Source organism: Vombatus ursinus, unplaced genomic scaffold (genome assembly GCF_900497805.2).
Source record: "Vombatus ursinus unplaced genomic scaffold, bare-nosed wombat genome assembly UNPS02014794.1, whole genome shotgun sequence".
Taxonomy (NCBI): Eukaryota; Metazoa; Chordata; class Mammalia; order Diprotodontia; family Vombatidae; genus Vombatus; species Vombatus ursinus.
The window spans coordinates 26,261,843-26,281,736 of record NW_020954572.1 but is presented as its reverse complement, the minus strand read 5'-3'; the positions used below and the strand labels follow the sequence as shown (position 1 = coordinate 26,281,736).

Sequence of the window (19,894 nt, the reverse complement as noted above, 5' to 3'; positions counted from 1 at the left end):
CTCGATCTCTCTCTCTCTCTCTCTCCTTACAGAATCTCAGATGCAAAAGTGCCTTTTCCATAAAGGGGAAACTGATCAATCTGCATTCAGTTGACATCAAGAGATGTTGAATGCTTTAAAAAAAGCAAACAAACCTTAAATTCTTAATGTCCTTACCATTCAAATTCTATCATTTCTTCATCACCTTCCTTAAATAACTCTAAACTAAGTCTTCATTACTGTTTGTCTGAAGGAGTGGACTTTTCCCACTCATCCTTCTCTGCTATATCATATTTTCTATTTTTCCCTCAATGTATTGCATATTACTAGTTATATCTAATTCAGTTTTTCAAGGTAAGTAATTATTTATTTATAAGTGTTCTCTTTAAATGTAGCAAAATGTATTCTTTATATTTTGCAGATGTTGAATAGAAATAATCTCGAGACTAGCAAACAACACAGTTGCCCACTAGAAATGGCTAAAGATGACCCAAAGAAACCATAAGGCAAAATGTCTGCTTATGCTTTCTTTGTACAAACATACTGTGAGAAACATAAGAAAAGAAAATCCTGAAGTTCCTGTCAATTTTGCAGAATTTTCAAAAAGAAGTGATCAGAAAGATGGAAGAATATGTCTGGGAATGAAAAATCCAAGTGCAAAGTCTAATAAGTTGCAGTGAAACAGGAAGATGAAGGATTATGGACCAGTTAAAGCAGGGGGGAAAGGGATCCTAATGTTTCCATAGAGCTCCCGTCTGGTTTCTTCCTATTTTGTTCAGAATTTCACCCTGAGATAAAATCTACAAACCCTGGGATATCCATTGAGGATGTTGCAAAAAAAAAATTGTTGAAATGTGGAATAATCTGAGTGATAGTGAAAAACAGTCATGCAACAAAAAGGTAGCAAAACTGAAGGAATGGTATGAAAAGGATATTGCTGATTATAAGGCTAAAGGAAAGTCTGATAGCGCAAAAGGAACAGCTAAAGTTTCCTGGAAAAAAGTAGAAGAGGAGGAAGAAGAAGAAAATGAGGAAGATGATGAATAAAACTAGAAACACTAAAGCACCTTTATTGATATGTCTACTGCATTTGTAGCATTTAACCTGTAAAATTGGAAACAGGTACTTTAGGCATTTCACCCAGTTTATGTGTCATTGATGTAGGTGTTATGAGCACCTTGAAACTGTATTGAAGTTGAACATATTTCCAAATATTTTTAAAATGAAAAGAATTTCAGTGTTTTCCTCTCTGTGTGCATTTTGCTCTTGCTTAACAAAACATTTAAAAAAGTTATAGGCTTTTGTGTGTGATAATTACTGTTATTGGTTAGAAATCCCAGGTTATAAACTTATATCTCTCTATATATCTGGAGGGGAGGGGATATGTACATATCTCCACACACTCATATAAAAATATGCCCACATGTAAGTATATACACACACACTGCAATGTGTGTGTGTAGTGTGTGTGTGTGTTCATGTGTACTAGACAAATTCTTCTGATAGATATTTGGAATTATGACACCTTAGAAAGGGAAAATTAATTTGAATTTTTCACTAGGTGCCATGGACCAAAGCATGCACTGTTAGAGTAGCTTTATATGATGATTGTCCATCTAGCTTAAAGGTGTCATTTTGTGTATAGTGAAATAACAGTCTGCTGCCATTGTTAGATGTGGCAAGGGGGCAGGATTTCAGCTGGCATGAAAAGTGGTTTTTTTGCTTGTGGTTGTTAAATGCTGTTGTTATAAAATGGCAACTTAAAAAAAAACTAAAGGAACAGGGCAGCAATGAAAGTTAAAACACATTCTGTACCTAATAATTGGAACATTTTGTTGATTTTTGTGTATGTTTAGAATGCTAAAATGTTTTCCAAGCTAAATAAACAGCATTAACATTTTTCAAAAGAAAGAATCTTAACAACTGAAAAGTGCTTGTCGTAGTTTTGTGTATATGGTTTAAAATAAATATGAAGGTTGAAGAACCCCCAAAGCAGGATTTTCTCAAAGACAGTGTGGGTATCTTTCATCATAAAAGTCTTTTAAAACTTGTAATATAGGCTGTCAGAAATCAAAACCCTATACAACAAAATTGGTTAGATATTCTCATGTCAAATTTGATGGGAGCCCAGCCTGGCTCTGATTCAAACATTTCTACTTTTGTTGTGTCAGGTTTGTGGTGGCTGAACTCTCATTTAGTCCATTGGAGAAACAGTCAGAGTAAAGTCTCATATTCAGAGTTCATGACTATGGTTCCTAGTATAGTCATACATATTCATATCTCTCAAAATAATTTGCAAGCCAAATTCTTTTGGCTTTCTTCACCCCATCAATCTTATAATTAATAAGGCTGGTTCCCCTGTTTCACTTTCCCCCTTGAAAGAAAAGATGAATGAAATAAAGATTCATCCTGTAAATTTAAATAGGAGTGCACATTGCTGATTAAAAGCTGATGGTATCATCTAATGGTAGTGTGGGATATTTCAGTTTTTTGTCTTTCAAAAAATAAAAAAAAGAGAGATAGGAGGAAAGGAAGCATTTCCAGATGTGGTGGTTTGGGACTTGATCTGAATAGCTTTGTTTTATGCTTTAATATATCTAAATAGCTTTGTTATCTACTAAATAATATGTAAGAAAATGTTGGAATAAGATGTTATGTTTAACCTTTGTCTTAGCATATTTATACTTGTGAATTGATTTCTTAGTTTGTTGTTGAGAGCTAGGCACTGAATACAACATTTTGTTTTCTAAACTCTGAGTTAGAATGAATATTTCTTGAACTCTGCTAGTGGATTTCAGTTGGGGAGGAGGATAGGATAGAGGAGAAGGAGAATTTTTGAGATGGTGTTTGGAAAGTTTCCTTCAAAAGCTTCCAAAAGTTAATAATTATGATGCTGCTGCCTTTTGAAGTAAAGTGATGGCTATGTTTCTAAATTTAGTTAGAAGGATATGGTAACCATATAACCATTAAAGGGGGCACACAGCACAAAAATATTTTATAAATAAATAATGGTATGTAGGATTTGGTGTAAATTGTCTGCTTTCATTGAATTTTCTAACATGACATAGGGTAAGGCAGGAAAATCAAATTGAACTTGATTTGGAAATAAAACTTTGATAATTGAGCTAAGTAGCTTGAACTTGTCAATCACCTGTGACCTTATTCTATTTACACATCACTTAAACATTCAAAAGTCATAGGGCCCAAGGATGAGTTTCAGAGCATAAACAGAGCAGCCCTGACTCAGTTATATGACACGACCCTTTTTGAGCAGTTTGTTTAACTTGTATTAAAATGGAGAGAACTGGGTAAACAACTGTTTTGAGCACATGTTTTAACTTTTACACCTGGCACTTGCCTCTAACTCCTTTTATAAAAACACGTCAAAGCATAGAATTTGTGAGTGTGTTTGTGTGTTTGCTATGATAAACTGAGATCATACTATTAGAACTTCTGCTTAAGAAAGGGTTCTGAAAACCAGTCTTAGAAGATTTTAAAGTTTTCTTTTGCCTCAAAACTTACAGGTAATGTGTCCAAACACAAAGTACAGTGAAGTCCTTTACCTATACCTAATCACAATTCGGAAAAAAAATGTTTTTCTTTTCTTTACACTTGTATTTTTGTGTGACTATAAAGGTATAGTTTATTGCCCTGGGAAAATGCTTAGTACTTCTTTTTTCAAAGATCAAGATATTGTAAGGGAGGAGGAGTAAGTCCAGCCCTTTGGCTAAGGTCCCTTACTTCTCCTAAAATTAGCTTCAGCCACCTTTTTCAGGTGTTGCAAAGAAAGTGAGAGCAAAGACGAGAGTAGGAGGAAATGGGGGAGGGGACTTTAGGGAGCTGTAAGAATGCCTTCTTTCTGGTCGCAAAGAAACCTTTGCAGGAACACTGGTTTGGTGGCTCCTCGGTTTCTGGTTTCTGCCCTACGAGGCAAGGGACTTTTCACTCTTGATCACACCCAGAGGTTTCCAAAGCTTCCCCAAGTTGGAGAGAAACCTTTAGCACCGTGAATGGGTAATAGCGTTTCTTTCTTTCCATCACCTTAACTTCTCCTCAATCTCTACGTTCTTCAGACGTATAACCTGACCCCCTCTCTCCCTTAGGGTCTTCAGTCCTCCAGCGTCCTTTTTTTGTGTCTTAAAGATCGCTCTTCTACTCACGGCCTTGCAGCCCCTGGAGGCCGACTGAATAAGAGAGGGCAGAAAAGGTCGAAATGCCTAAGGACCTAAGTGAAAATCCGAGAGGACAGGAAAAGTAACCCCCTCCAAGTTTTCGTCTTCCCCTCCACCTCTCTCCACCCGGAGGACACACGCACTGAGCTGAGCTGTGGGGAACTCCGGGCCTGGGCAAAAGCAGAGTGCGGGGCCAGAGACACCAGTGATTGATTCCCTGTAGATTCCAGGAGAAGCAGTCTGGAGACCTGGACAGCAGGGCGAGCGGTCACTGGCCTATCCAGCTTGGGCAAGTGGGAGTGGGGGTGCAATTGGGGTAGGAGGGCACGCTGGAGGCAGCTCTTTCTGAGAGGACATGGGCTAGCCTGCCTCCGCCCCATCGTGTTCACAGATTCCCACTAGATGGGAAACGCCTTTCTAGCTGCTGTTAGCCGCTGCTCCCCTGATCCCAGACACCTGAGCGCCCTCAGCCACTTCCCGGGGTCCCTTGCACCGACTGACTGTGTGCCTAGCTGGGATGAGGGGCCGGCGGGCTTCGGAGTACACCCCGGGATGAGCGGTCAAGAGCAGAGGAGAGAGATGGGGAGAGTGGTGTGGGAACATGCTACGCGCAGAAACACACACACGCGCGCACGCATGCACGCACACACACGCACACACACACATACACAAATCACGGGTAGGGAATGTATCTACAAAGCACCTGATACTTTGTGATGTGAGCAGAGCTCGGGATGTCAAAACAGAAGCATGTAGTTGTACTTTTCCCACTCGGAGTGTGTTTTGCGTTTGGGGTTTGTTCGGTTCCTTTTTGTGGAAGGGAGGGAGACACACGAGGGTGCATCCTGCTCCGAGAGCATCAGTGTGAAAAGCTGCCTGTTTGTGTACAGACGCTCTTGTGCAGATGTATAATTAATTGCACAACTCCAGAGGTGCTCCTGTGGATGGCTATATCAGTGCAGATATTTTCTACTAGAAATTGGTGGCGGGGAGGGGGGGCACCAAAACCGCTTGTCCAACTCTATGCAGATGAACCAGCACACACACACACACACACACACACACACACACACACACAGAGAGAGAGAGAGAGAGAGAGAGAGATCGATCTTATGAAGATGGTTATCAGCCACATCAAAAGTGAAGCAATGCTCCCTGGACTGCCAGATCTTGCCTTGGCACTCTGGAGTCACAAACATATTTTATAGACTGATACCTAAATCCGAGGATTCCTTTTAAAACTTCAGCCCCTCCCTCCCACCCCCACCTCCAATAGCCTCTTTATTTGTCTACTTCACAGCACTAGCTTTCCCTCTCGGAGATGCTGGGAAATCAGGTTAGGGATATGGGAACATCAGTGGTCTCCTGTAGCGCTCGTTTGGGTTTCCTCCTCGGGGCCCCAGAAATTTTGTCATTTACCCAACATTCCAAGGTGGACTAAAAGAGTTGACCTTCTTATCTCTTATCAGCAAGTCTATGGACTAATAGGCTTTCATCTAGTTGAAAATGCAGGAATTTCAGCAGTGGACACTGGTCTTGTCTTTAAAAAAATGATTAAAATGATTTGTTATTTTTTCTTTAATAGTCATATTTGCCTAACCTTGTGCTTTTGGGCAAAGTTAAGTGAGAGCTGAAAATTAGCCGGGTAATTTTGGAGAAAACAAATAACATGTCTTGTTGAGAGTAGAGTAGGATTTCTTTTGGCCTGAGCTTCCTAGAAGAGTTCCCTAAAGCGATCGAAAGATCCTCATTGTGGTTGGCCAGATATAGACATAGATTTTGAACTTCAATAAAATGTATTCTGGAGCAATCCTCTGGACTAAATCGCCCCTCCTCAATTGAAAGTGGCAGAAATACATATACACAAGAACAGGAAGATGCAAAGAAAAGTGTGGGGATAGAGGATGAGAGAAAAAAAAGAAAGTTTTCTTGAGTGCAGAGGTCTTTTTACAGTCTGCACCACCACTAGCAACCTTCCACCTCCCCCTCCCCCGCCCCCCTGTGCATCTCGCAGAATAGATTTGGCTCATATTTCAGCTTGTCTCTGCCAGTCTTCTCCCGTCCCTGGAGCTCAAATTCATTCCAACGGTCAGTTCTGTCCTTATAATTGCATTCGAACCTGGGGAAATAATTGCATTAGAGTAGATTACTTATAACAGGCAGTTATCCATCTTTTCCGATTTGACAGAAGTTTATTAAACACACAAACATAAAAGCACAATCCTGAGTAGCTAGGATCTACAGAATATCTTAAATAAGAAAATTAAAATGATGCTTTTGAAATTGAAAAGTGAATATGTAGTCTTATCTCAACAAACTTCAAAACCTACGTCTAGGCTCGTGAGAATATAGTCACATTCAGCTCCTCTGCATCCTCCGCCCCCCCCAAAACTATAATGGCAATTGAATAACTAAGAGTTTATAAAACTCTCCCAAGTCTTCCTTCCAACCCCCCCCCCCACCCACTCACACCTCTTTTCTCAGTTTTTCGTAGAGCTTTACTAAGTGCCCACGTGTCAAAACTACCGTAGCTCATATCCATCCGGTGCTGCCCCTGGCTTTTGGCATTGAGTACACTGTAAAAGAAAGGAGAGTAGGAAATAGTGGTGGAGAGTGTGAAAGAGGGAAGAAGGTGCAGCTATGGAGTACTTGTCAGTTTCCAAAGTTCGGGCAGGTATCTGGATACGAGCTCCAAAATTACGTGCTAAAAATATCTACACAGGCAAACACACCTTGATCGAGACTGCTATCTGTATGTCGTTTTACATTAGATACTGTTTGAAACTAAGTGAGACCTGTGAGTTCTGTCTACTAGTAAGGGGGAGTGTCATGAGGACTATCCCCGATAGTTTGGCTATATCCTTGATATTGCCCAGAAAAATAGTGTATTATTACTCTTAACTTCAGTTACTTCCCTGAATTTCTTGAAGGAACAAGTGTACACCTATGTAAGACTGGTTTCAGGCCGAAGCCCCTGCACACACTGGTAGTGCTGGGGATTCGAGTTTAAACAGCTGTCTTTGGGGACGATACCTAGGCAGAAGATTAAACTAAACTCAACTTCATTTCACGCTCAAGATAAAGCAAGTTGCCCTAAGGGACGAAGGTGACTATTCAGTTGTGTGTGTGAGCTGGGTGGTGTGGGAAAGGTTACCTCCAATTCATTTTAAAATTACAAAACTAACCCATTCGAAATGTCTGAACATTCAAACTGTCTAAAGTCAATCTTTGACATTCATTTTCCTCGTTGTCTACAATTTTCACGGTTAGCATTGGAAGGTAACTTCTAGAATCTCTTTTAAAATATTTTATATGAAAATCTTTATTAGCTTTGTTCCTCTTAATACAGAATGTTTATTTCCGCAAGTTTCTCCAAAACGTCCACTTAGCTCTTAGAAAGAAAAAGAATAGAAGAAAAAAAGAATGAGAGAGAAGAAGGGGGAAGAAAGAGAGAAGAAAGCCTCTGTATAGTTTTTCAATGGCGTAAAGAAGTCTTTTAGGTGCAAAGATGCACTGTTTACATTTTTTGACGGGATGCCGGGGGAAATGGAGATGATCCTCCTCCCTCCTACCCCTCCCTCTTTTCCCTCCTAAGCCTGGTAAAAGCATTTTGTTTTTATTTGCAACAAAAGAAACCCCGCCCTCACCCCACCTTCTTCCTTTCTGCGCCCCCCCCCCGCAGTGAAATACTCAGTGCGGTGGGTTACCTTGAGGCTGAGAATGTTAGAGCATCTTAGAGCCCTTTGAAAGGGACCTCAGAGTGGGTCCATTGTCAAATATCCGTTTCTCCTCCAGACAATTTATATTTGAAAGTGTAAAAAAAGGATAGAAGTGGGGAGCATAACAAAACATCAATAAATGATTGCGGTAAAGTGAACGAATGTATGTTTTCAGGCATTGAAACATGTGTCCTTGGAGATTTTTTTTTAAAATCCCCTTAACCTCTATAAATTGGTTAATGAAAATCATAGAAAATGCTTTTCAGAGAAAAGGGGAAAATTAAGAGATTACCTTGCATTGAGTATGCTGGGGGTTTTTTGGGTTGTAATTTTCTGATCTTCATTTCTTTTGATGCAAAGTAGAAAGATATCAGCGGAAGAGTCAGGAGCTAAGCAGCCTGTTTTCCATCCGCTATACTGGGGCGCCTCTGGTTCGTAATTTTATTTTTTATTTTTATTTTTTTTTGCTCTTGTCCTTCCTTTTACACATAGAGCAGAATCAAACAAAATAGATAAAAAAAAACAAAGGAGGGAAAATCCCAATTGTGAGCTGATTTTGTTGCCACAATAAAGAGCAGACGGTCTTAAAAGCCATTTGAGATGACAATGGTTAGTGGTCCCATTCTTCCCACCATAATCTTCAAGTGGTTTAAGATTAATGATAGGAAGTGTTTTAGTAAACGCTTCCAAAGGACGTCGCCAAGATAATTTACTTAAAATGTTGACCAGGCTGTTAAGTGTTTATTTAAAAAATAAATAAAAAACCAAACGGAATTGTGTCAAATATAGTGAGGACCGAACATTTTCCCAGTCTAAGGGACATTCACTTCAAGGGTTCCCCGTCGGAAATATTATTTGTGCTTTGATCATTTATTTGCAATTGAAATCAGTACTCTTGCCCCATCTCTGTTGCCACCACCACTCCTAGAAGACTGGTGTATTTTGGAGTACACTATTCTTCACCTCATTCTCAAATTAAGAAGTTAGATTGGAAGGCTAGAAAGCTTCCTCCCAGTTCAGTGTTTATATTTCTGTAGGTGTATAATCTGTAGGTGCTGAAGCTGTGCTTCTTGAAATCATGGGGAAAAAAATCACCCTTGAAACAACAAATATTGAACTTTCCTTAAGTTAACACGATGGCACTAGAAGCTTTTATGGTTTTATTTTTTAATGTAATACGAATTTGCCTTTTGTTATATGCCACTGCTTAGCAAGCTGCGCTACATGCTTTCATCGGGTCTCAATCCCTTTTCTGTGTCTGGCAGTTCTCTTCTATGGGAAGAGTAGGTAGATGATAAGAAGAAGGAAAAGAAAGAGAAAGGAGAAGAGGAGGAGGAGAGATTTTAAACAAGTACTGTCTTGCTATATTGGAAGGAATGAAAGTAAAGAAATACACTTCTCCATCACCCTGTGCGCACCCTTTTTTGTCTTCTCTTACCCCCAGTTTCACTGTAAGATTTTTCACCAAATTTTGGGATGCTTAGTGAATAAAATGCTGCTCAGTATTACAGATTTACAAAGTTCATTTGAACGTCTAGCTGCTATCTAAAGATTTTTGTTTTTAAATCAGGTTAAAACTATGTCTTCAGATCCTTTTCTGGTAAATGTGGCGATTAAGCAGGTGATAGTACTTGGGCTGCTTTGCAATCATTCAATCTGGTCACTGCAGTTTTTCAGGTATTTTCTGAAGACATTTGTGCTATTTAATTGTCATAAAGTGGTGTGAATAAAAATTGGAAAGCTGAGGAATCACTTCAATCCACTGGAAGGAATAGGGAGGAAATAATCATACTGAATTTTAAAATGACCTGCGCCTCCCTGCAGTGAACTTTAGCGACAATGATGAGGAAAAGTGCTGGAGACATTTTCGGCTAATTTTGTTGTGCTGCAATAAAATTTTCGGTTCCTGTATTGAGCTGATCAGCATTAATATTATCCTAGGAAAAACACATGTATTCACACGAAAAATAAAGATAAAGGGGAAAAATGAACTAAGTTTGGAAGGAATTCTCTCCCTGACAATGGAAATATTCCTGTAAATGAAAGATATTTTCTTGCGGTGCAGAGAAGACATTAACTAGAAAGGGATAGTTTGCATCTCTCTCTCCAGGCACTCTCAGTGATAAAACGGAACATGTTCTTAAGGAGTTTTATTTTGCAATGATGTAAAATATTATTTTATATAGATTGTATGCTCTCCTGTGACATACCTGAAATAAATATAGTAATAATATTTTTTAACTGTCTTGAAATCTGAATTTCTGAATGTACAGCTTTGTAGCTCAAAGGAAAAAAAAACCGCAGACAACAATAGGAATAAACAGAGAGCAAAGAGATTTAGAGAAAGAGTCCATTTTCTAAATAGTTGATAGTTTAGTCCCTAGAGACCAAGAAAAGATGGGTCTCTCTCTCTCTCTCTCTCTCTCTCCGTCTCTCTCCTTTCTCTCTCCGTCTCTCTCCTTTCTCTCTCATCATTTATTCATTTAAATGTCCAGCCTTGACAGGGATATTCTCCTGCTGTGGGGCTCTGTCGAGGGATTGGGGGGGGGCAGTCAAGGGGGTAGAAGCATTGGAAAGGCAAGAAAAAAAATTAAGTCTGTGACCATTTGACTTTCGGCTTCTGCTTCGAGGAACAGCAGGGGGCGCTCTGATGTTGTCTCTCGACGAGGGAGACAAGCCGGCTGAGATAACACATACAGGCTTTCAATGCACGCAGATGCTTTAAAAAATATATATATTTTAATGCAGTTCCTAAACCTTCAGCAGCTATCCCACTTGGGTTACTTACACTTAGTCTAAAATGTTTTACTTTACTGTCCTTACCTAGTTACCGGGCATTTATAGCCTATTCTTCTCATACAAACCTCTTTCAATCTACATATATGCAGTATATATGTATAATCCGTCTCCCTTGCCCTGTAATGTACATTAATGCAACTTATTAAATACGACGATGAATAGTCAACATTTTTTTCGCCTGTTAGTTCCGCTGATCCAAGCAGGATTTATTTCCAGATCTAACGTCCTCAAGCCATAATGCGTGATTTCTTTTCCTTAAATAAAATTGGTCAAATGTTGACAACCTTTAAGCCAATCTAACGCTCAAGATTAGTGATGGGAAACTAATGAGAAAATATCAGATCCTCGGGCCTGGGGGCTGCCAATTAAATCTTAGCTGATTGAAAAATAAAAGCAGACTTGGGGTGGGAGCAGCTCTAGGCTTAACTTTAACTTCTTTTTTTAAGTTGAGCGCCCCCCTCCTCCGCCACAGCCCCCAACACACCCCATAACCTATGCTGCCTCCCATAACAAACCCCTCCACACACTCTCTTCCCCACCCCCGCTCCAATCCTAAAAGCCAAACGTTATTTCTCTGGATATTTCAAGAGATCCAATCAGGATGATCACTTCTTGCACGGTAAATATTAGGCCTTTAAGCAACGTGATTTAACTAATTAGAAAATTTACATCATTAAGTCTCGGGGAGAGAAAAAAGAGAAACAAATCTGTCAGTCATTTTAAAGGAGACAGGCACTATTGAAGTGTGAAGAAATCGGCTCTAATTCAAAAAGGCAACCGGGCAGAAAAAGCCCTCAACATTACCCTGCTAGTTATTAATCAGAAAGGACTCCCTCTTTCCCCGTTTCCTTCTTGTCCCCTACCTCCCCAGCACAGAGTTTTAGTTCAGTTTTTCTGCCAGTCCTCCATGTTATATTAATGACGAGGATTTGTCTATTCAAAGATTTTAATTTGAAAATGTTTCTATGGGAGGAAACCAGAATCCTCGGTGGGGAATCTCAAAATCACCTCTTTTCCAGACAAATAAACCTGATGTAATGAACACAACATTCTCCCCCCCCCACCCCTTTCCCTTTCCATTAAGTTCCTATTTTGAAACCTGCTTGGTGAGAACTAGATCGTCTTTGTGTTCTCCTCCCCTCCTCCTCCTCCTCCTCCTCCTCCTCCTCCTCCTCGCACCCCCTCCCCCCAACCAAGAAAGTTGGTTTGAAAGGAAAAAAAAAATACAAATACATTAACAAAGCCCCAGCTCAGCTTTTTTTTTTTTAAGAAAAAAAAAAGCCTACAGTTGAGGCTTATACGCCTAGGCATCAAGGGGAGGGGGATTGATAAAGGTGAGTCCAAAAAGGAAAGATGAACTATTAGTTTCCCACCTATATATACAATCCAGTGTATTGTGGGATTAGAGGGAGAGGGTGAAAGGCGGGTGGAGAGGCAATTACTTTAAAATGCATTGTGAGCCAATGCGCCTTTTTCTCTTAGCTCTTTTCTCTTCCACGGACTAGTTTAGAAATAACAGCATTCAAATGTCTCCTCCCCTGAACCCCTAGTCAGGCCTTTGCCCCCCCTCTCCCCCTCCCCCAGTACTTCATACATACATCCTTCCTCCGAACTCCTTTCATCCCAAGCAAGCTGAAAGTTGGTCTCTACCAAGTTGGAAAGAACACTGCGAGCACGTCCTCCAGGATACCGAGGACCTTTCTTGCAGCCCCGAAGATTCCCTTTGGACCTTAAGCTTAGGAAATTGGATGGCGCACCTTAACTGAGTGAATTCTTTATATGTTAAAAGAGGTCCCAAAACTTTCCCCACTGTCTCTATTTTATTCCTTCCCTATTCCCCTCAATGTATGTAACTTCCACATGTGATCTAAGGTAACTTCAGCTCCCAATTCTACCTACCTTGTTCTTACAGAGATTTTTCACTAGACTCTGTTTACTACCAAGTCCCTAATCTTGCATCTGAATAGCTTTGTACAGTTACGTAGGTAATGCATATTATTGCCAATGATGTCCAATCATTTAGTGCAAGAACAACATTGTACGTGTGTTTTCCTGGTTTTTGCTTTGGGTTAGATAGGTGAGAGCAGCGGAGGTGAGCTATTAATGCAACTACAATTCATTTGTGGGATGGATGCTCATGGTCAGTAGCACATGTGGAAACAGAAGCACATCTGTAAACACTGAACACTACAGAGAACTCCTGCAGACTATCCGAGAAAGAACTCAACGCGGGCACAAAGTAGTAGAATTAAGTCGGCCACACAGCTTCGAATGCATGTGGGGTTGGGGAGGGGAAGCAAAATACACGGTGAGGGTGCTTGGAAAACTCTAGGGTGCTCCTCAATGAAACCATTTTCTGGTCGTGGTCAAAGCAGATGGAGCCCAGTGCGCTGTCCCTCTGAGAAAAAGTGGACTGAAATGGACACTTTGTCACTTTCAGGAGGCGGGACCAGGAGAGGTGAAAACATACAAGACAATGGCCTTTGGCAATGGAAAGATATCTTGGCGAGGCTCACCACCCGCCCCCCTCCCCACCTTTGTTGCCTTGGTTTGGTTTGAAACCATCTACTTTTCTGGGAATGGCTGGGGGAGAGGGAAAGAAGAGGGGAGGGGGTCGGGAACGACTAGAATCAGTCTCCTCCAGGATCTACTCCAACGCGGAGGATTATAATAAAATTTACAGCGCCTTTAACAACTCACAAAATAAAGCATTAAAATTCCCTTTAATTGAGAAAAATATTGATTTTTTAACTCTAGAAAAAGCGAAATCGTAATTTAACTGCAAACTTTTAGGGGAAAGATTATGGGTATAACTGCAGCCATATTTATGAATATGCCCTTTATATGGACGCAAGATTCCATTTTTAATTGAGCTACTTTATTAAGTGATAAAAACTAAAGAAAACCTGACAGAGAAATGGTTTTAAAAGAAGACCTAAGGTAATTTTCTTTCTCAGTTTGTGAAACATCTAAGCAGCTGCCTTACTTTTCTGAAACGGGAAAAAGACCCTTCTTCTCCTCCCCCCTCAAAAAAAGAAAAAAGTGGGAGGAAAGAAAATATGAAGAGAATGAAAAGAATGGAAAATCACAGACCTGTATAAAAGCAACTCAACTGCAAATCCGTTGATAGACTTTACCAGGGTAAGAATGAAACCAACACATTTAGAGAAACATGGTCTGGAGCAAAATTGCAAACTCCTTTTAATGTAACTGACCTGGTTCTATTTTCTTACTCTGTGTGTGTTGTGTGTGGGGGGGGGGGTTGGGGGGGCGGAGGGGAGCGAGATTCATTGGTGGATGGGGGAGTAAGGGAGAAATCAGGCTTTCTGTGTTATTTCTGTATCGGTTTTTGGTATTATGGAGGAGTAAAGAAGTTTTTGTTTGGTGGTTTTTTCATTGATCAGTCACTCCGAGCTAATGTAATTATCCTCATCAATAGGAGGCTGCAGAGAGAATCATTATGTGGGTGACATTGATAAATGATCACCCAAGAACGGCCCTCTCTTGGGCAACCCCCACATCTGACCCTCCCACATACACAATGTAGTCATAGAAACACCTTGAGAGCCTCTAAAACTGCTGCAAAGGGGCAAGAGAGGGAAAAGAAAAGACGGTTGGGGAGGGGGGGGAGAAGGAGGCTAGGAAGGATTCAGACCAATACTAACAACAAAAACATCCAAAAGAAGGAAGAAAGAAAAGAAACCCCACAGCCATCACCAAGCCCTCTTTAGTTTCTAACAACAAAGTGAATATTCGCCCTCCAGACTGATACATTCCTCCACACCTTTTTACATTTGCGACCTCAATACCAACAACATCTGATGTTTGCTGAGACACATATTCAAATAGGTTTTTCCCACGGAGTTAAATAATTAGGTTAGGTAAACTGTAGGAATTTATTTCTCGCGCTGGATTCACTGAGAAAGCTGCGAGAAAATGAAAACCCCTTAGTTTAAAGAGACTAAAAACAAACAAAAACATTAAAAACAAAAATAAAACGAAACGTATAAACAAACAAAAACCCCCAGCAAACTGGAGCTGGGCTGTTCAACCCCGGGTTCCTCCCGATATAAACTAGTTGAGCACCTCATTTTGCTTTAGCGACTAGTTCTCAGTAACTCTAATTATGATATAATGGATTTCAAGACTATTCCTCTGTCACTGGAGGGGAGTGGGGGGGCGGGGGAGAAGATGATCCCCACCAAGCCTCCTTTTCATCTTTGGGTTACTTTAAGTAAATTAAAAAAAAAAGTATTGAGACTAGTAATTGATTTATAATGACCCATAAATCGATGTAAGAAAGTAGAAGCTGGGGGTGGGATGAAGGTGGATTTGAGGCGAGTAGGCAAAGGGGGTGTGGATGCTGTTTATTTATTTTATTTCTAAAGCTTCAACTAAAGTAGCTTTGACACTGTTTGGGGCTGAAGGGGAGGAGCTGTTCTGCTGCGCCGGATCATCCATCATTGCTGTCACTGAGAGTCTGCCCCGAGGAGCCGTAGACGCAATCTCCCTTCTGTCTCTACATCGAAACTATTAATATTAAAACCTCCCTTCAAACACTTCCCCAACAGTCTCTACTCTCATCATAGTCTTACCGGCCTTCGCAATCGGATCCATATTTCACCTCAGCTGCAACTCATCCTCCAGACTAGCTTAAACTGAATGGAACAAGATGGAACAAAATGCGATGTTTGTTTACTATTGTGATTGTTTTTATTAAGATTGCCCCTGTGTTCGCGTTTAAAGCAAGATTTCACCCTCTCTTCCTTCCACTCCTCCATACCCTTTTCTGTGTGGGAGTGTAGGAAAGACAGGGGATGGGGGTGGGGTGGAGCTGGAGTGTACATCTCGCTATTCTGAAATAGCCACCCCAAATAAATGGTCAATAGAAAATATTAATCATCCTGCTCTCCTCTTCCATGGTCCCCGCCCCCTCCTCTTTATTTAGAGAGATACATCTTTATCAGGATTGGGAGAGAATAGCTGTTAGAAAGCCCTGGTCACTCCAGGAATCCAAACACACACACACACACACACACACATAGGCTCATCTCATACCCAGGAATCTTAAGCAGGGTAACTCATACTCTTTATCAAATTCTTGGGCTGTAAGCCTAATAGGTAACTTGTGGAGGACACTACTCCATCCCCTTTGAAAAAAGGTCCAGGAGTCTGACAGCTGCTAGAGATATTTGCCACATTTCCCCTCCCAAATCTGCTCTGGGTTAACATGACAGGGAAGCCTACCTCATGAATCTCTCTACAAGCACAACTTCTATGATGAGAAAAAGAGAGACATGGGGGGAGGGGAAGAAGAGACATGATAGACCGACATGCGGAAAAGAAAAAAAAAGGGGGGGGGGGAGGAAAGAAGACATGCATAAAGACAGCCAGAAATTTTCTTTTTTTCTGTAAAATGGGTTTTCTTGCCCAATTTGCAACTCTCAGAATTTCTTAAAGAAATGGAAGCCTTAGGAATTTTTTCCTTCTGTTTTTTTCCCCACATAAACAAAGTGTTTTTATATTACTCTTGTTTTTGAGAACATAAGCAATTTTATTCAGATTACAGTATTTCCTTTAACACTATATCACTGTCAAAACACCATTCCCAGTTTCTTTGCTTTTGACAGCTGAGTATTTCTTAAATATACCCAAATCAGAACACTCCATACTAAATAGTAAACCTCAGATAGGAGCAAGTGCCTCATAAGGTGGTACAAAAAAGCATGACAAAAGTAACCCTAGATAATCATGCAAACTCCCCACTTTGGCATGGCCGAATTTTTTTTCTAGATGTCCGTGACAAATGGGTAGGAATCTTGAAATTTTACATATATATGTATATATTATTTTGTTAGCTGAGAAATACCAATAAGTTTTATTCTAATTATTACTTATCTTTGAATATTCATGTGTGTTAAAGTTAGGATGACAAGATCTGGGAGTTTTGTGTTTGTTTTTTTGTTTTTTTTTTGTTTTTTGAGAATTTAGGTCCAGAGATAATTTCCTTTGCTAAAAGGCAGGGTAGAGAGCTCAGGCTTCTAAATTTAAATTGAATGTTTTAATAACAATCCCATAAAAATGTTTCCTAAACATCATTCAATTGTGAAATAAATCCTCCAGCATTTACTGCATGGAATTGAAGAACATTAACAAGTAAATATTAGCAGGTGTGGTTTCTAATTTATAAATGGGAAACTAGTCAAAATTTAATTAATGGGGTAGTACCTTCAAGTTAAAATGTATAAATACTTCTTTAAACTTACTTTTCTTTTAAGTAAATAGTGGAAATATAGGGTAGACCACCCAACCCCTTCTTTTTAATTCCAAGACTCTATCTTCATATATAAAAGATAACCTAATAGTTCACTGATTAGTTTTAACAAAATGTTTATAAAAACTGTCATGAATGAATATAAAACTAAGTTACTTTTTCTTCTTTTATATATATAAGTATATATGCATCTATACACATATAGTGTGTGTGGGGGGGCACACACACAGAGAAAATGGGGAGGGGATCACTGGGAAGTAGAAGCCAGTAAGACCTGGGCTTAAGTCCCCACTGACACAAACTGGCTTTGTGACCCTGGACAAATCACTTAGCCTCTCAATTCGCTAGTCAACTCTCTGTGGCTATAGAAGTTGTAGAGAAAGTATCAATCTGCCCTGGTAGAGAGAGTTTTTTCATTAAGAAATCCCTTTTTAATGAAATCACAGATCCAGTCCTCGTCCCTATCCCTCATTTAACACACACACCCCACTGCCCTAGAATGAAAGAATCCCAATGATATTTTGCTTGACTTTCAAATCCAGCTTTGCATAGATAATAAATGGGTTTTTTTATCACTTTGAAAGCATGTATCAGTGTATACACTTTTTAATCATATCTAAAGATAGACTTAATATTTGGGAAAATGCTGAGGTAAATAACTTCATAGTAAAATCTGTGTAATTTCTTTTTAACATTTTTCTTGTGAGAGGTTATTTTATAGGATCATAGATTTAGAGCTAATAAGTATCCTTACCTTCGTTTTACTAATGAAGAAACTGAGGCCCACAGAAGCTAAAAGATTTGCTCAAGGTCATGAATGTAGGGACAAAGTTAGCATTTGAAATGTTGGCCAGATCGTCTGACTCCAAATCCATTCGTTATTCCATTTAGTACAGATTGTATTTTCAATATGGATAAGTTAATGGCACAGCTTTCCATTCAATGTTGAATGGCTTCTTTTTGGGTAGATGGTAAAAGGGGAGTTTGGGAGGTACATTTTTAATGAAAAAACAAAACAAAATACCTCAAGGTGATTCAACAAGGCATCACCTAAGTATGCATGCACAGATATAGGTATGTGTCAGTGGACAGGGTGGAGAAAGAGAAACATTTTAAGAATATGTTAAACAGCTGTGATTACTTGGATTTGCCTTAACATTTCAAAACTCTAGGATGATTTATTCATTGTAAGTAGAGTTTAAATCTATATATTCAGCAGCATTTAAGAAAGTGAGGTTGAAGAAAAAAGCAGACAGCTGAATTATCTTTTAATACAAAAATGCTCTGACAAATTTTGCTGAATGAATGTACTTTTATCTCTAAGCAACAATGACACAACAAAACCTCCTCTATTTTTGCAGAGAATAAACATGGGAAGTTTCATCTAGAAGTCTTCTCTGGAATGTTATAACTCCTAAATGGAGAGGGTCATGTGGAAGGAGAGCTCTCAACCTAGCCCATAACACACACAATTTTGTACCTTTAGGAGTTTTCTTCTGGTAGAGCTCACAGGTGAAACATATATTCAAAAGGTGGCCGGTGGTTACCTTAAAACTGCTGGTAGGTTAAATTTTAAATATACTCAACTTCTGGTAAAAACCAAACAAAACAAAACACACACAAACCTTTCAGTGCCTTGGACATTTCATATTGCGTAAACTTTCCTCAAAATGATTAAAAACACAAAAGCCTAACAAAAAATCAAAAATGAAATATTTATTACCGCATTTTGTGACTTAACACCTTTTTTTAAACATAACGTCACAGTCCTCATACAAGTATTTTAATGTAAATTTGACAAAGCTTAAAGGTAACAGCATTTTCTTCTAGTGAGGAACACGTGCTGAGAAAAAGAATTCATGGACATACAATACCAATTCCACAGCAGATCTGATACTAGCAAAAACATTCTTTTTTTTTTTCAATTGAGGTAAACACATAGAATATCTAACATGAAACAATTAATAGACCGAACTCTGTACGAAGTTTGTTACAGTATTCTCTTGCTCTCTTTTTTTTTCCCCAAGCTTTGAGTTTATGATAAAGTTCTAGGTTTGGTACAAAGACCATTAATAACTTTTTTTGTTGTTGAGGAAAGCTGCCTGACTTCAGTTTGTTTTGTCCAAAGCCAAGGCTCAGAACTACTGGAAGAAGCTCCTGCTTTGTCTTTAAATCTTCACCGGCAAGCTCTTTGAAGAAGAGTCCAAAAAAAAAATAATAAGGATTGGCTTATGAAGCACAAACTATAAAGATCTGTTTTGAAACTAAAGGACACATTTATGAAGGAACAAAAGCTGGGCATGGAAACACATTCTTGAAGCTGGATACTGAGTAGTTGAAGTCCAGCAAAACTTTCATCGTTCATCTCCAGGGTAGCTCTTTCCTGAATGGCCCAAAAGGTTTAATATATGCCATAAGATTTCCTGGATAGTGAATTCACAGATGAACCAAGACAGTCATTCTTTTGGGAACAACACACATAGTGTGGAAAACAAGGATATATTTTTTTTTCTTCTAAAACTATTTGAGGCAACATAACGGAGTGATCAACAGAAATATACAAGTTTAACTTAGTTCCTATGGTTTATACTACAGTAGTTATAACTCTCGGAGTCTTTTTCCAGAGGATCTTTACATGGACAGAATTGTTTCAGTGAGCCCATGATTTCACATTTTTGTGTTCTTGTTGCATTGGTCCTCTGTTGCTTGATGAAAAATGACAAAAGTAAAAAATAATCACAGCTGTCTGGAATTTCATATTAAGTGTCAACATCTGGTCAAAGTTCAAAAGTCTTAAAATAGTTTCTGTGTTTGTTTGTTTTCCCTTGAGTTCCCTTATACTATTGGGCATGAATGTCCATAACCTGTCCACCAACATTGGGATCTACAGAATTTAACATTGTGGGGCTCTGTGCTGACATGGTCATTCCAGGGTGGGTAGGGGGTCCTCC

General features: G+C 39.4%; 1 protein-coding gene and 1 pseudogene across 5 annotated transcripts in view; one reads left to right on the top strand and one right to left on the bottom strand.

Moving 5' to 3' along the window:
• The first annotated feature begins 454 nt into the window (after positions 1 to 454).
• On the top strand, positions 455 to 1,026 carry LOC114048744 (annotated as a pseudogene).
• A 17,618-nt stretch (positions 1,027 to 18,644) lies between these two features.
• The window catches only part of MEIS2 (Meis homeobox 2), a 225,465-nt gene continuing 224,215 nt past the window's right edge, over positions 18,645 to 19,894 (bottom strand). For 3 of the 5 annotated variants that reach the window (XM_027870051.1, XM_027870050.1, XM_027870052.1), the window contains exon 12: positions 19,784 to 19,894. This exon is cut by the window's right edge and continues 176 nt beyond it. In XM_027870051.1, the coding sequence (XP_027725852.1) occupies positions 19,784 to 19,894 (111 nt within the window). The other 2 variants (XM_027870049.1, XM_027870057.1) reach the window with 1 other exon arrangement.